Raw genomic sequence first — 17,475 nt, 5'->3', positions numbered from 1 at the left:
TTTATTAAAAGGTGGTACAAACCTGCGTTTCCGCCGTGCGGCTCCGTGGAAGTTAGAGTAGAGTTATTGTGTTTTTAGGCAAAAGCCGAGCGAGCCGCGAGTCACGGGTGTGCTGTATGAGGTTGCTCGGAGGATGTGTGCCCAAATGCATTGTGGGTCATTGCGACTTTGCTGAATATCGGACGCTGGATGTCGGACGTTCATGCGCGCGTGGAATGTGTAGTTTCAAGCGGAGTGCTCGAATTGCAGATATAAACTTGAAAAACATTAATTATATAATCATAGCGGCGCCTGAATTCTAATAAACATGCTTCAGTTTGTGTTTAAAATGAGGTCATGCTGGACAATGGTATACGTGTGCTTTTTTCGAGGCTGGTCATAAAACCACGCCCACATGCGCTTGTTTTTGCGTAATGCTAGTAGAATGACATGAACCTATCGTTAACTATATATATTTTGTTTTAATCTCAGCAACGCATGACTCTGTATAAACATGCTTTGGATTACTCATGTACACAAACCCATAAAATATATGGGTTTGTTTGGCTAAGCATACACTCTTCTCTTTGTGAGTTACAGTTCTGTTTTCTCGGAGCCCAGAGAAACAATTGGTCCAAATGATAAGGAAAGGCTGACTCCCCCGAATGATAACGGTGGGAGGGACTCTCGCCAGTCGCTTCGTTCTCTCGGAGATTTTCTGATAATCGTATTCGTATATAAGTGAATGAGAATCAATGCGTTTTCAGGAAGGCTTGACTTGGCATGTTCTTGCTGTAGCTTGCTGTAGACGTCGGTCTCCTCCGGATCCGTATAAGTTGGCTTTAATAAAAAACTGCGTCATTTTTCAGGCTATTTGTGGACTTCTTTGCAAACGAAGAGCTGATTCTTCACAAATGGTACCAGGAGTGGGGTGTAGGCTTGGGAGTGAACTGTGAGACCCGTTTTATTGCGGAGTCTTTCAAGTTGGCGAGCACGAGTTTTCATCAGGTGGAGTTCAGGGGTAAACCAGGGAGCAGAATGGGTGAAAGAAACTGTTTTGGTTTTTACAGGCGCAAGCTGGTCAAGGCAGGAGGAGAGAGTGTGGTTGTAGTAGTCAGTGAGGTCAGAAGGGGTGTGGAGGTCAATGAAGGGAGAAGTGGACATTTTTTCAGAGAGGGTGGATGAGAATGAGGTAGGTGAAAGAGCGTTTAGCTTACGGAAGTTGATTGTGCGATAATGCCTTGGTGTTGGGGCGGGGATGTTGATGGTCAGAGTGATGGCTAAGTGGTCAGAGAGGGTGAGGTCAGAGCCATAGAGATGGTGCAAATTTAATCCAGTGGAGCAGACAAGGTCCAAAATGTGACCACGGATATGGGTAGGAAAGTCGACATGTTGAGTGAGGTTAAAGCAGGTGAGTAAATCAGTGAAGTCAGTGGTTATTGTGGAGTCAGTGGAGTCCATGTGGATATTGAAATCACCAAGGAGGAGGATTGAGGGGGAGAGGGAACATAGCTGGGTCAGAAAGTAGGAGAAGTCAGACAGGAATGATGGGTGTGGTTTGGGAGGGCGGTAGACGACAGCCATGACTGACTGCGTGCGACCAGAGAGTTTTAAAGCCAGGTGTTCAAATGATGGAGCAGATGAGATGGAGATGAGGTTGGTCTTGATGTCTTGACGGTGGATAACGGCAATTCCACCACCTCGGCCCTCCGAGCGTGGTTTATTGACGTAGGAATATCCATTGGGTGTGGTGAGGTTAAGTGTGTAGTAGTCCAGAGGTTGTTGCCAGGTTTCGGTGAGACAGAGAAAGTCCAGTTTGTTATCCAGGATGTATTCGTTCAGGATGAGGCATTTGTTGTTGAGGGACCGGGTGTTGAACAGGGTGAGCTTGATGTTGTTTTGAACAGCAGGGATGAATTCAGGTGATTTAGCCAGGGTTCGTAGGCAGGAGGTGCGATCGTGTGCGTTGCTGTGACCAGGTGCGCTGGGACGAAGAGTGAGAGTGCGCTGAGCCGACCAGAGGACGGGGATGGAGTGACCTGATTGCAAATAAACAAACTTACGACCGGAGCCACGGTGAATGTACCTGGGTCGTCGGAGGAGTCCATTTGATTTGATGGCAGAGATGCATGATGGGGTGGAGCGGGTATTGAGCAGAAGAAGCCTTGCGGCGGAGTACCTCAGAGCCATGCCAGGCAGGAGCGAAGGGACGAGTACGAGGCCAAGGTCGAGGAGGCAAAGCGGCAAACGCAGCGGCAAACGACTGCAGCCGCTAATCAAGACCACAGCGGCAAACAGCCACCGCCGCAAACAACGGGAGCGGGCCTGAGGAAACAGTGGAGGAGCCGGGCAGGCGAAGCCAGGAGCAGAGCCGGGACCGAGCAGAGGGCAGACCCAACGGTCAAAAATCCGCCACGACCACCAGAAAAGCAAACTATGTACAATGGCCCAGTCGGAGAAGCGGCGAACAAGTAACGCCAGCGTCCTCTCCAGACCGGACCGGAAGCGGAAGTGGAAGAAACTTGGAAATAAACTAATAAATAAATAAAGAAAAAAAAAAAAAAAAAACTTGGAAGACCTACAAGATTTTACTTGGTCCTGTAAAGAAGACTATTACCCACTTGGTGAGTATAATGAGACAAGTGGAAGCACAATTAGTAAACAACAAATACATGAGTTATAAACAACAATAAACCAAAAAAAAAAAAAAAATGACAGCAAAGCTGGTTGGAGACGACGTCACGAATTTTCGAAGCTCCACACGGTCTCCACGTTTTCAAAGTTAAGTCTGTTCACAATTGTATTTTGTCGTCACTGTATTTTATCTTTCGGCATGTGAACTTAGTGTGTCCCTTGGATGTTTCTCGGTGTTTATCATAAATTAATCGTTTGTTTGCCGCGTGGCGTGTGAGGCCTTGCAGCCTCAGGCTTCTCCCGTCGAAGTTTGTTTCTTCCTTCGCTGGTTTTGCTAGGTTTTTTGATTTTTCCCTTCTCCCACAAACTTCACCGAACATCTACTATTTGTCTAACGTTGTAACCTCACACCCCCCCCCCCCCCCCAAAAAAAAAAAAAAAAACAAACAAAAAAAAACTTTTATTTCCCTTTCTCCTCGTGTGCTTTTGTCCCATCGTGTGCTTTTGCCTCTGCCCACGTGCGCTGTCTCGCCCCGCCCCCAAATTTCCCCTTGCCTTCCACGTTTTGCCCTGTTCAAGTGACTCGTGGTCGTCCCTCTAGGCTCCCTCTCCCCATTTAGTCAGGTTCACTATGTCAATAAATTATATTTCGTTCAAAATCATGGTAGATTAGCAAACCTATACATTTTTGGAAAGGTTATAGCATAAGGAAACAAAAAATCAATGTTTACATTTGGAGAGATACCTGTATGGCGGCCATTTTGGATTTTCAAAATGGCCACTGTAAAATACATATTTTGTTCTATTTCTGCCTCTAATTACCCTAAAAACTTTTAAAAATATACTAAACCTATATTTTCAGGGACAAGGAATCCAATGAAAGTATCAAATTAGTGCTATGGGGAATGGTAAGACACGAATCAAAGGTTTTGAATTGCAAAATACTGTCTTTATATTTGCGATAAGTTGCATAATCAAATACATGTTATCATTTTGTACAGGCAGTTAATAACATCAAAATGTGTCACAATAATTAATATCACCAAACATACACAGGCAGTCAGCAAAATCATATATACACATGCAGTCAGTATAACTTCACATCTACACAGGCAGTCAATGACAAAATATACACAGGCAGTCAATGGCATCAAACATACACGATTACAGAATATGCCATTTAGAGTTCGTCATCACTGTCCTGTGTGTCGTATCCGACAATATAGTCCGCATCGTTTTCACAGTCCGTTCCACACAAGCAAAGGTCGGTCAAATTGATTGGCAAATCGAATTGGTCGAATGGTCGATCGAATCGAATTCGATGAATCGAATCGAATCGATCGAATTGGTCGAATGGTCGATCGAAGCGATTGGTCGAATGGGTCGAATTGGTCGAATGGGATTGGTCGAATTGGTCGAATCGAATTGGTCGGAATTGGCAAATGTAAACATTGATTTTCAGATTTTCCATGCAATAACGTTTCCAAAAATGTATAGGTTTGCTAATCTACCATGATTTTGAATGAAAAAACATAGTGAACCTGACTAATTGGTATTTTTGTGAATATAAGATTGTTCTTCACGGTTGTGTTTAAATATGTTTAAACTTTCCCCTGGAATGTTTTATTCAGTCGTATATTACAACACGCTGTTTTTCTTACTATTTAAAAGGCTCCTTTCAATTTCCTCTTCAACTCATTCCATTTCAAAAAAATATTCAATCTCTTATGATTCCAAATCACTCCATGCTCTAAATTCTCATTCATTCCACCCTTCCTCCATCGTTCTTAAACGGATCGCTAACTTGAAAATCACAACAAACCCAATTTGTTATAAATGTTCATCTTTCATTAATCATCCACTTTCTAAACTCCCCCCTTGCCCCTCCCCTCCAAATCTCCCCACTTGCCCCTCCCCTCTTAAACTCCCCCCTTGCCCCTCCCCTCCTAAACTCCCCACTTGCCCCTCCCCTCCTAAACTCCCCCCTTGCCCCTCCCCTCCTAAACTCCCCCCTTGCCCCTCTCCTCCAAATCTCCCCCCTTGCCCCTCCCCTCCAAATCTCCCCCCTTGCCCCTCCCCTCCAAATCTCCCCCCTTGCCCCTCCCCTCCTAAACTTCCCCCTTGCCCCTCCCCTCCTAAACTCCCCACTTGCCCTTCCCCTCCTAAACTCCCCCCTTGCCCCTCCCGTTCAACTCTCTCCCCCAACCCCTCCCCTTCAAATCTCCCCCCAACCATCCCTCCCAAATTCTCCCTCCTCCCACCTCCTTCTCAAAGCTGCCTCCTCCCCACTTCGTCTCCCTTCTATCTCAAACCTCCACCTCCCCCAACCTTCTACTTTCCTCTGCCCCCCCTCAAACAACCCCTCACTGTGCCTCATCCCATCACCATCAAACCTTTCGTCCTCCTCATCCTTCCCTTTCTTGTAACTCTTCTGTAATCTCTGACACACTATTTTATCGGGGGTAGAAAACATCAAGGTTTTGGATGGTGTAAGATAAGAGATCGTGGTGAACAGCTGTTTTGAACACCTGGAGGGAGAAGTGGGTTTGAATAGTGTAGGAGTTTGTTCCAGAGGTGAGAGAAAAGAGGAATGAAAGAGTGAAGGTGAGCAGAGTCTTTATTTTGGCAGTTTCACCAGAAGAGGGTTGCTGGCAGATCTTGTGTATCCTGCAGGAATATTTGGGGGGGGGGGGTGGGGGGGTTAGAGCACAGACAGACCAGGGAGAGCCGCAGAGGAGTCGACAGAAGACAGAAAGACCACCAACCTGCCTGCGGTGAGCGAGTGATAGGACATCAGAATCAGCTTAATTGCAGGAGATACCAATAATTCTGAAACCTTTGGATTCAACAGCGTGAAGCCGAGCTAGGTGTGAGGCAGGAGGACCAGCCCAGAGGGGAGAGCAGTATTCCATTGAGCTGCGGATGAAAGCTTTGTAAGTGGTGAGGAGCTCAGATGTGCCAAAAAAGGACCTCACGACGGAGGATGCCCAGTCGGTGACTGGCTTTGGAGACCAGCTTGGAAATGTGGTCTTCCCAGGAAAGATCATGGCAGATAGTGAGACCAAAACGCTTGAGTGACAGAACTTTTTGAGAGGATTGGTGAGAAAGTAGAAGGGAGGATTGTCCAGACAGTCTTTTTGGAGAGACAAAGTGAGAGTGTGAGATTTGTCAGGATTGAAAGACATGTTCCACTTGTTTGACTGGTTTGTGGTTTTATCCAGGTCTGCAGAGAGCAAAGATTTTTGCATCTGCATTTTTGAGAAAACAGGAGTAGAGGAAAAGTTCTTTTGTTTTTGAAGATTTGAATGTTTCATTGATAAAATAAACACAAAATGATAAAGATAAAAATTTGCTTGCAAATTCAAAGGTCATTGAAGAGCAAGGTGATAGAGGGCTACAGCTGGACACAAGTAGGGGAACGAATGACCAGGAAGAGGGGTGGGTGAGAGAGATAGAGATAGAGAAAGAGAAAGAGAAAGAGAAAGAGATAGAGAAAGAGAGAAAGAGAGAAAGAGAGAAAGAGAGAAAGTGAGAAAGAGAGAAAGAGAGAAAGAGAATTTGAATTTGCAACACCATTTATTTCACAAAAAAACACACCAGGTCAAGTTACATTTTTACAGGAGAGAAAAAAATAGAAAAAAACAACAGTTCTTAATGTTAAAAAGAAAAGTACAAATTCGATTCATTCACAACACATAAAGCTTCATTAATACACCATTTGCATTCAAAGAGTTTGACATTTTCATTCGCCACATAATAATCAAACTCTAACCTTATTCTTGCAGACACCAGCCCTTTAAACATAGGAACAACATCAAACCCATGCCCATTATCAATTTTAATTTTCCTCGATTTATATATTGAATATTTTGCTACAGCAGCTAAGAAGTTTAGGAGGACACCAGAGTCCTTGCAGGGGGGTCTGAAAGATACACCAAAAATAAAAGAATGTGAAGTAAAAGGAAAAGACAACTGATCAAAAAGGTGTGTGAGAATCAAGAAAAGAGGTATTAGTCTTTCGCATTTCACATAGGCATGAAAGAGATCCTCCTTCTGTACACAGAAGGGGCATGCTACTGGCACTGAGCTGTCAAGGTGATGAACAAAGGTGTTCGTAGGGAGAGCCCAATGTGCTAGTCTCCACTGGATATCTGCGAGGAACCCGTAAATAGGTAATTTGTACATATTAGGCCACAGTGGCGTGGCAGGAGACCCTGGCCCTAACCTTTCGGACCACAAGGCCACTCGCGCCACTCCGGAGAAGGATGATGCTTGGTTTTCTCGAAGGAGCTTGTGAATACCCGCCTTTGTTACCAAGTGAAAATGAGATACAAGTTCACCATTCGACTGGAGAGCTGGGAGCACCTTAATTTCAGGGAAAGACAGCCGAACATCCTCGACATTGTTTATACCTTCCCAGCCAATATTTAACTCCTTAAACTTCCTCTTGACGATGCGTATAATTTGGCTGACAATACGCACGGATCTTAAACCAAGAATGGCCGCCACCCTGCCAGCAGACATCCATTTTGTCCCAGATGTATCCCTCAGGTCACAAACTTTGCCAATTCCTCCTTGAGTAAATTTCCTAATCAAAGTCGGACTATGAGGAATGCATGGAAAAAACCCGTTATAGAAAATAGGCTCTTGGATAAACATCCGGCAATTATAAGCCTCAAGGCAACGATGAACCCCAAAACCTTTCCAAACTCTCAGCAAACCCTGATAAAAAGTTGGGATTGAAACTAAGCTGACACGGTCAAGGTTCACCAGGAACAAGTGCCTATCATAACACAGGCCTCCCGCTTGTTGCAACAAGAAAAACGCAAATGAGCGCCAGGGCAGCTCTTCAGCATACAACAGACGTTGCACAGACTGTAGGCGAAAAGCCATAAGCCGGGTGGACACCTCCACAATTCCATGTCCACCCTCCTTCCGAGGATGGTACAGTATTTGCGGCCGAAGCCAGTGGTATCCATTCCAAAAGAAATTAACCAAGACCCGCTGGATGGCTGGTATCAACTCCTTGGGTGGCTGCAAGGCAATTAGTTTATGCCATAATCTTGCTGCTATCAAGTTATTTATAACAAGAGAGCGGCCTTTATAAGAAAGAGATCGCAGCAGTCCTTCCCATCGTTTCAACCGGTGTGTAATTTGTTCAATCATTCCTTCCCAGTTCTTCGTTTCTACTTCCTGGTTGCCAAGATAGACACCAAGATATTTGACTCCATCTGTTTTCCACTCTAAATTATGTGGGAGTGACGGTGGCAGTGTTAAAGAAAGGTTATCTGAACCGCACCATAAGGCTACACTCTTGCCCCAATTTACTTCGGCGGAAGAGGCCGCAGAGTAGTCTTTAAAGCAACGCTGCACCGCAGCAACACTACTTGGGCCCTTAATCAGAACACATACATCATCAGCATAAGCTGTGACCACAAATCTTGAACCAAAAACGGCTCCCACATCCTGAGTTATTCGCTGCCTGATGGATGCTAAGAGTGGTTCAAGGGCAATTATATACAGAAGTCCAGAAAGGGGACACCCTTGACGGATACCCCGACGGAAAGGAAAAGGGGGACATAAACTGTTGTTTACTTTCATTATGCAGAAGGTGTTAGTGTATAACAGCTTGACATAGGAAATGAAAGTTTCGCCAAAACCCATCCGCTCCAGAACAGAAAACAAATATGTATGATCAACACGATCAAAAGCCTTTGTTTGGTCAAGAAACAACAACCCAAAACTGGCACGCAAGTACTTATTACAAGAAATAATATCCCTTATCAGAAAAATATTGTCATAAATTGACCTTCCTGGTACACAGTAGGTCTGGTCAGGGTGCACAATAGAGCTGATCACAGTTCCCAAACGGTTTGCTAAGGCCTTTGACAAAAGCTTGTAATCCGCACACAGCAATGAGACAGGCCGCCAGTTCTCGACTAGTTGAGTGTCCCCAGCCTTTGGCAACAGGCAAATGACTGCTCTTCTGCAGGACAGGGGAAGCTCTCCAACATGAAGGCATTCATCAAATACCTCAAGCAGGTCAGGTCCCACAAGTTTCCAAAAAGTCTTATAGAACTCTCCGGGCAAACCATCAATCCCAGAGGCTTTACCATCCTTCAAGCTCCGCATAGCAGTTTCAAGTTCAGCAGCCGAAACTGACATGTTCAATGTGCGTTGCTGGTCTTCCTCAAGTCTTGGAAGCCCGGTAGTCAGCTCCTGCAAGGTCTCATTACTTATGCTCTGGGGGGAGTACAAGTTTGTATAAAAACCCTTCGAAACAGACTTAATCTCCTGTTGGGAGGTCACTATTGGCCCATTAGCAGCACGTAGCCCATGAATCTGTTGTGATTTTTTAACAGAGTTCTCCAAACCAAACAAGGCCTTATTTGGCATATCCAACGTTAAATAACTCATTCTCATGCGTACCAGGGTGCCCATTGCTCGCTGCCGTACCAGTTCAGTCAACATTGCCTTTTTAGTCCATAGCAGCCGGTCACCTGTAGTGTCTTTCCCAGCCGTATTAATGTTTTCCTCCAGGGCTGCAATTTCAGCCTTTAATGAATCAATCGAGCGATTTTTCAATTTAGTGGCATAAAGACTATATTGTTGACAGAACGATTTGACCTGACCCTTTGCGAGGTCCCACCACAGTCGAAGGTTAGCATGTTCAAATTTGGAGGACCGAATTCTTTCCCACACGGCTCGAAAAGCCTCTTTGAATCTCATATCATTCAGCAGGTGGGTATTAAGTGACCAGTACGCACTACCCCCTGAGGTCAGAGGCAAATTAAAACCCATTGAAACCAGGTAATGGTCTGTGAAACCAGTTGGGAGTATCTGGGTTGTGGCCATCACATTTAGCATTGGCTTATTCACGTAGAATCTGTCTAGCCTTGCCATTGATATCCTCCCATCATGGCATCTGCACCACGTATAGCACCGTGAAGTTGGGTGTTGCAACCTCCAAACATCTTTCAAATGCTGATTTTTGATGATGTTCTCCAAAATCCTCATAGAAGCTGGATGGGGTTCATGACCGGTCCTGTCTACGGAAGGATTGATAGTGCAATTGAAATCACCAGCAACACAGATGAAAGCGGTTGTATCCAGTCCTTTTACAAAGTCATGCAGAGTGGAAAAGAACACTCTTCTTTCCATGGGCTCACTCGGTGCATATACGTTCACAATGATGATCCTTTGCGTGTTGCAATAGAAATCCACCGCTATCAGATGTCCCTTATAAATTTCCTTAAAGACAATCTTCCGAGCAGGGATTCTATCACTCAAGGCGATGGCAACACCAGCTTTGGGTGTGGTAAACCCACTCAGCCACCACTGCCCTCGATAAAGTTTTCCCCATTCAGCAACCAGGGTGTTCGTAGCATGAGTCTCCTGTATCAGGATGATGTCGGCTTTCACCCTCTCCATCGCCTGAATTGTCTGAATTTTTCGTAAGGGGGTACAACCCCCATTGATATTCAGGGATGCGATACATATCTTTCGCAAAGCCATTTACAAAGGTAACTCACCCTCCGCCTGCAATTCCTTATTCGCCTTTGTGACCGCTTTCCGAAGACGCTGAAATTGGGCCTCCGAGATTTCCATTGGGTCATTTCTTTGCAGGAGGGGTCTTGCAGCCCTGATGAAAGTTTTCACATCGGGAAAATGGTCTTTGATCACAACGTAGCGTTGCCTAAACGTCTCGTTTAGGAAACTGATGACGTTTTCCTTTGTTGCTTCCATCTGTTCTTCTCCCTGATGATCATTCACAGACACAAGGCTTTGAGCTTCCTCATCCAGCTCCCTAACCACATCAACGTTGAAACTCCTTTGTTGTGTGTCAGGAGCAGGCACACCTTCTGTGTCATCACCACTGCAGTCTTCTTGTTGCATCACAAGGGGCACATCTGTGCCACCACTGCTGCCTATTATAGGTCTGCTTGGACCATCATCCTTGGTCGTTTCAACTGGATGTGAGCAACAACCGTTGTCACTCAGGCCCTGGGACTGCTCGTTGTCACAAGGGACAGTGGTGCCATCATCACAACCAATACTGCTGCATTGATTTTCTTCAACAAGAGCAAGGGGTGAAGTCCTACTCTCCTCTGTTTCGTCACCACCCTGCCCAGCTTGCCGAGAATCATCAGGATAGTCTGAGATACTGTTTGTTTGTACGAGTATCACTTTGCTACCTTTGTCTTCCACCTCGGCGCTCAAAAAGGTGCGTTTTAGGTTCCTCTTAGCCTCGGTGCCTTTCATCAATACCTCCTCAAAGACCATATTCTCTTGAGGTTGCAGCCTCTTGTCCACATCGACTGGGTGCACCCCTGCTGCACTAACCTCAGCAACACCGCCACCACTTTCCACACCCTGGTCTTCTGGTGTGGACGTCTGTACTCCACCAGGCTCATGAACGGGGGGCACTGCATCAGTTACAGGGGGGGCCGACCCAGCTGCTGTAGCGTACGTCTTCTTGGCGTCTGGGCAATACTGCTTAGTGTGTCCGTGTGCTCCACATCCGTAGCAGATCAAGGTCTCGGTCGCCATGAAGATTCTATATTCATGCTCGCCTACTTTAAAGGTGTGGGAGGTGTTCAACTGCTTCGCTGCGTCTTTTAGAACAACAAAACAAAAACGTCGAAATGATTGTACGTGCTTCAACCTGCCGTTTCTCGTACGTAGAGGAACCCTAATGATTCGAGAGACGACAGTACCAAACTCACCGAGCTTGTGTAGGATTTCCTCGTTACCTAGAAAAGGCGGAACATTGCTCAGAATGACTTTAACTGCCGGCGTGTCCATCGACGACACAGGAACAAACAGATCGTTTCCCAAGGTCAAACCATTCTGCACAACAATATCGGCCAGACTTATTTGCGAAACAAAAACCACAATTTTGTGATTCATACGAGACGCGGCACGAATGTTACTCACGTCGATCAAATCCCCAATCGCGAGCAAAATGTCATCCATTTCAACTCCCTCCGGCGGGACAAGGCACAGCCCGTGCTTACGCGATAAACCCTCATCGGTAACACGATCGGCAGGCCTTTGGCTACTCCTATTAGCCATATCGTCAAAGGAGAAACGAAGTGAAAGCAAATAGATTTGTATAATCCCAAAAAAAAAGAATAGAAAAAAATATATATATTAAGTAACTAAAAACGAAAGCACGGTTTAAACCACGTTAGGAAAAAACGTGGTTCAAACAAACCCTTACCGTGCTGGCTCTCCCTCTCTCTGTCTCGAAGGAGGAGAAAAAAACGAGGGACAGGTGGTAACGAAGCAGGAAGGGAGGAAAAAGGTCAACATACACGACAAGAGTACAAAAGGAAAAAAAAAACAAGGGAAAGGGAAAGGTAAAAAGGTTGGTGGGGAGAGGATGAAAAACAACACGAGCCAGGAGCTACAACGCACAAGCACGAGCACGCGCCATCTTGCCACGCCCAACACACGAACGGCCAGCAGGGGGCGAGAGAGAGAGAGAGAGAGAGAGAGAGAGAGAGGTGGAGGGGTCAACACAAGACACTGGAAGTGAAGGATAGAATGATAAGATGGTTCATGGGCAAAGACAAAATATTGAGGAAAGGATGGAGGGTGACATGAGATGGTGGTGCACCACCTGCAATAAGAGGAGAGAATGTGATTGAATTGTTTCCAGAGGGCAGTTGCAGAAATGGGAGAAAAGAGGAACCAAAAAGTGTGTGTGGAAAGTGTGCACTTTGAGTTGAACCAGGAGGGGATTACTGGAGGAATTTGTGTAGTGGTGGAGGGAGAGGCTTATCAGTATCTTCCAAGACTCTCTGTCTTTTGACAGGCCGCATAAATGAGATTAGCCGCTCATTCTGTCACGTGCGGAACTGGCAATGTGTTTCAGCCTCATCACATGACATCTTACTATACTTCACCAAATGTCCGTCCGTCTGTCTGTCTGTCTGTCTGTCTGTCCGTCCGTTCGAAGGTACCGCAAAAACAGCTGAACCGATCGCAACGATATTTTGTGTGGGTAATCCTGGGATCCCCAGGAGTAAAACAGGCTATTACATTTTTCCAATTTCAGCTTTGGTCTCCATGAAAGAAGAAAATTGAAAAATATTTTGGGTGGGTAATCCTGGGATCCCCAGGAGTAAAGTAGGCTATTAAATTTTTCCAATTTCAGCTTTGGTCTCCAGCATTCTCAGGTTTGGACTCCTGCATAACATTCGCGTTCGCATAACGTTCATTGTGACGATGTTTTCATTGTGACGATGTTGTTTTCCCGGGTGCCGCACAAACGGCTGCACCAATCGCTGCACCGATCGGACTCGGTGACCACAGACAAGGACCTTTTATGAGGACACGGGTTGAATCCCTGCTTGAGAGAATTCCAACCCCCTCCCCGCCATCACGGCCGTCTCTCCAACTCACAATATGCGGAAAGGACGACCCAAAACCAATATAAACATCATTAAACATCATTCGTATACAAACATCATTAAAAGTAAATAATGACCTCGGCCAAAGTTCAAATGACGTTTAATTTCTACATGAGAGAATTCCACAAAGCTATTTGGGCGGTGTATACGCTAACAGATCGCGATCACGATTTGAAACATGATGGAATAATATTTCCCCATATGAACAGTGATATGGCTTTTATTGAAATTCTAAAGATACTGTTCAGATTTTGATGATTTGCGTGTGATATGATTTAACGGATGTTTATATGAATCGTTTAAAATAAAAAAGCCTTCAATTTCTGATATTTTGCCTTTTCATTTGGGCCTCCCAACTGAAGCCCTGCCCAGAGTGCGGGTACCATTGCTGGTGATAATAATGTTGAGAGCTTCTTATTTAACAAAAACCAAATCAGTTTGTGATGCTGCCATCTCTTCCCCTAAATGAGAGGTTGCACAATCACAAACGGGTTTCCTGGATCCTGTGGAATATAAAGCTCTCACGCGGTCACCATTGACCAACACGGACACCTTGGAGGCAATGAGTTTAAGGAATTATTGGGACTGATGGAAACCGCAGCTCAGTTTGGAAGACAGCTTTGATATGTGATCCACATCATGGCTGATGGTGAAGCTGATAAAGTCAAGAAACCGAACCACTTCCTGTGTCTGACCAGGAAAATAGATCAGTTGGTTGTTTTTGACAATCGTCCTGGAGTGACAGGGTGAAACTGAGATTTGTCAGAACTGAATGAGATGGTCCAACAATCAGAACATCATAATTCATGTTGCCTTATTACTAAATCATTTAGCTGCTAAAGTAAAAGTTGACTTGACAGACACAAACAGTGGATTTTCAGCAAAATGACGTCAGAAACCTCACCCACATGCTCCATAGCGAGGACAATGCGGTGATTGTCTGGATCTTTTGTTGGGATGTCGATCAACTTCACTGAAGGGAAACAAGATGATGGAGCACAAGTTAGTATGGCAAAAGAAACTCATCCAAAGTCAAACACCTTTAAACGACATGATAAACATGCACATTTCGTAAAGGAGGGTTTGCCGTGGGAGTTGTTGTGTGCAGATGATCTGGTGTTGATTGCAGAAAGTATGGATTGACTGAAGGAGAAGATGAACAAGTGGAAGGAATGTATGGAGACAAAAGGTCTGAAAGTGAATATTGGAAAGACGAAGGTGATGGCAAGTGGTAAAGCATGTGGTGAGGTGGAAAGAACTGGGAAGTGGTCGTGTGCTGTGTGCAGGAAGGGTGTCTGATTGAACTCCATTCAATGTACAATGTGCGCTGAGTGGGTTCATCAAAAATGTAGTGGTCTGAGAGGGTCATTAAACAGTGTGGTAGCTACATTCAAGTGTAAGGAGTGCACAGAGGGAGCTGCAGATGGAGGAAATATTGAGTGGGATCTTGGAGATGGCGTGAAGCTGGAAGGTGTGAAAACATTTTGTTTCCTCGGAGACATGCTGAATGGAGAAGGTGGATCAGACTCGGCAATGGTTGCCAGAGTGAGATGTGCATAGAAGAAGTTTCGGGAACTAAGTGGCGTGCTGACGAAGAGGGGAGTGTCGTTGAAGCTGAGGGGAAAGGTGTATTCTGCAGGTGTGAGAAGTGTTATGATTTATGGGAGTGAGACATTGGTAATGAACGTAGAGCAGCAACGAAGGCTGGAAAGGGTGGAAATGCGAATTGTTCGGTCGGTCGGCAGATGGTCCTCCAACTTCATCTCCTTTAGTGGGACGATACACATATTGATGCCTCACCCTTCATGCAAAACATCAGGATGGCCGTTAATATCTGAGAAAGATTCCAACCCAGGCTAAACACCTCAGTGCAAGCACCTCAAAGTAATCCTTCAGCCCAGAAACCTCCAACCAATGGTAGAGGAAATATTTAAGGAGCAAAATGTGATCGAGATATGACAGGTTGAGCTTCATTTCCTTTCGGAAATACCATTTATATCGGTGGTACGGTTAATGTCACGACATTCCAAAGGGATATTTTCTCTTACTCACATGTTATGTACAGGAAAGCCACAAGGTTTCTTGTTCTTCTTCTTATCACGTCTGCAGCACTTATGCCTAGGTTGAAAATAATTGAAACGATAGTTTATTGTGCATTTGTTGCGATGGATACATCCAAAAACAAGTTAAAAAAGTCAAGAGGAGGAAAATCAAATTATTTACCTCAGACGCTTCCAACAACTGATGTTTTTTGTCTTCGATGGTAAAGACCTGTTCATCTTTAGTTCTCTGCAAAAGAACAGAACTCTTCATTCACAAATGAGTAAAAATGTGCCAAATTGGATATCATATACATTCTCCATTTCAACAACTTACAAAATAATGTCCCCTCCCGTAAACATCACGTAAACTAAAACAATGTGGGCAAAGGTGTTTAAAAGAAAACATGATTTGGTCAAGACAGGTGGACGGACGAGTGAATATGCAATCGATGTGTTTCAGATTTGGAAAAGACCCCGCAGAGTTACATCCAACACATAACATAACCCTGGATTTCAGATATTTCCACAGTGATTTCTTCGTAAGATTACCCACCCTCGGACCAGGGGAAAGGGAGATACGTTGTGATTGTGGTTTGAACCTTCCCCATTGTTCTCTTCCACATTCCCAATCCTTCATTTTCCTTCAATCCTCTTACCAAACCTTCATTTAACTTCAATCCTCATTCCCAAACCTTCATTTTTACTCTCCGTATTCGAACCTCATTTCCAAACTCGAATTTACCGACACCTGCACTTGAACTGTGCCATTTTCAAGCACAAATTCTCAAACCAATATTTCCTGACACCTGGATTCGAACCCATGTACCCAAAGGAATACTTTCTCTTACTTACACGTCTTGTGCATTGTCAACACAACACTTGTTCTTCTTGTCATGTGTGGTAAACTTTTGCCTAGGTTAAAAAAGATTGAAATGTTAGCTTGATGAACAGGATTAAATAATAAAATAGATATATGTGGGAAAATTACACACCTCGACATGGAAGCGGAAGTTCATGTTTATTTTGTTCAAGACTTGCCCTGCAGCCCTATTATCAGTTCACGCTCTCTTTCACCATGCTCTTCCATGAGACTCCATGTTGCAGAGAAACAATAACCATGGAAGATGTAAAAACAGAACAAAAGGAACTATTTCATAGGGTGATTTTCCTTGAACCAGGTGTGGTTCACAATCTCCTGCAAAGCAATGGATGTGTTGGAATCAAAGATGAACACGATCAGGAAACACCTTCACTGGTGAGCAATTGCATTTTTATCCACAACAACAGGTCAGTAACCCGAGCATGTGTGAACATTCTTGTTCATGCAAATGAAATACTGCAGATGAAAACTTCATCAATCCCTCACCGTCATAGTGATCCTCCCCATTGGATCCTCCCGAAGCATCGCAGCCAGAAGGGCAACCAATGTTTCCCTTGCAAAGGTTGGTGGACTGTTTTCCACATTGAAGTGAGTCTTGTCACGTGACATCTGCAAATAAGTAAAACAAATATATTTTGACTGAATCCCAAACAATCGTTACAATCGAGCGGGCCGGGGGTAGAGTTGTACGAGGGTAGGATTGGAGCCTCCCACGTCCTGAGCGTTAGTCCACCCTCCTCCCGGCCTGGGACGCCAGGAACAGGTGCGATGACTTTCCAGGCCATGTTCAAATTATTAATGGGAATGAGTGACGATATGAAGGGATTGAAGGAAGATATAAACGGCAATCGTGAACAAATGAAGGGAATGAGTCATTGGTTGGAGGGAAAAATTGAGGGAATAAATGAACAAATGGATGAACAAAGGAATGCAGTAAGGGAAATGAACGAACAATTGGAAGAAAAAAATTGGGGAAATAACACAAGAACTGGGTGAACGGATTAATGGAATAGAAGAACAAATTAATGGATTGAAGGAAGAATTGGAAAACTAGATTAAGGACAGACTGCAGGAATTCGAGACAAAAGTGAACATGCAAATTAGGGAAATGGAAAAGGGATTAGCATTGGAATCTGAAGCAAAACGAGAGGAAATTGTTTTAAAAATCGAAAAGGGCTACAGCATACCTACCTGCACCCAGGCTATCCGAATGGGGGAGAATTTGGACGATAAAATTGGGGAACACAGGAGAAAGAATGTTTGTTAAATTAGGACCTGGAAGACTGTCGGACCTGTGTGGATTCCAAAGTGGCGTGTTGACTGGCGCATGGCGTAATGGTGCATGGCGCATTGGCGCATGGCGTAATGCAACAACAAGTTGAGGAATTTGGACTGTTGCAGCACCAGGGCGGTGGTTTGGAGCAAGAGGTGGGGGAAATATTGGAGGCTCGTGTAATGGAACCAGAGCGGGTATTGGTAGATAAAGACCTGTTGGGGCCGCAATTGACTCGGGAAAAGATGG

At 44.8% G+C, this 17,475-nt stretch overlaps 1 protein-coding gene across 1 annotated transcript in view; it reads right to left on the bottom strand.

Annotated features, from left to right (window-relative positions):
- The window catches only part of LOC144889324 (uncharacterized), a 45,310-nt gene extending 28,748 nt beyond the window's left edge, over nt 1-16,562 (bottom strand). The window contains exons 1-6 of the mRNA XM_078769469.1: nt 16,440-16,562; nt 16,066-16,268; nt 15,926-15,985; nt 15,255-15,320; nt 15,084-15,149; nt 13,936-14,004 (exon numbers count right to left, since the gene is read on the bottom strand). Of these exons, the coding sequence (XP_078625595.1) occupies nt 13,936-14,004; nt 15,084-15,149; nt 15,255-15,320; nt 15,926-15,985; nt 16,066-16,073 (269 nt within the window). The 5' untranslated portion in view covers nt 16,074-16,268; nt 16,440-16,562. The remainder of the gene's footprint in view (nt 1-13,935; nt 14,005-15,083; nt 15,150-15,254; nt 15,321-15,925; nt 15,986-16,065; nt 16,269-16,439) is intronic.
- Nucleotides 16,563-17,475: the final 913 nt, after the last annotated feature.

The sequence above is a fragment of the Myxine glutinosa genome, unplaced genomic scaffold, assembly GCF_964187855.1.
Source record: "Myxine glutinosa unplaced genomic scaffold, kmMyxGlut1.1 SCAFFOLD_2627, whole genome shotgun sequence".
Lineage (NCBI taxonomy): Eukaryota > Metazoa > Chordata > Myxini > Myxiniformes > Myxinidae > Myxine > Myxine glutinosa.
Note: the sequence above shows the minus strand (reverse complement) of the source record. Positions and strands in the feature narration are given on the sequence as shown.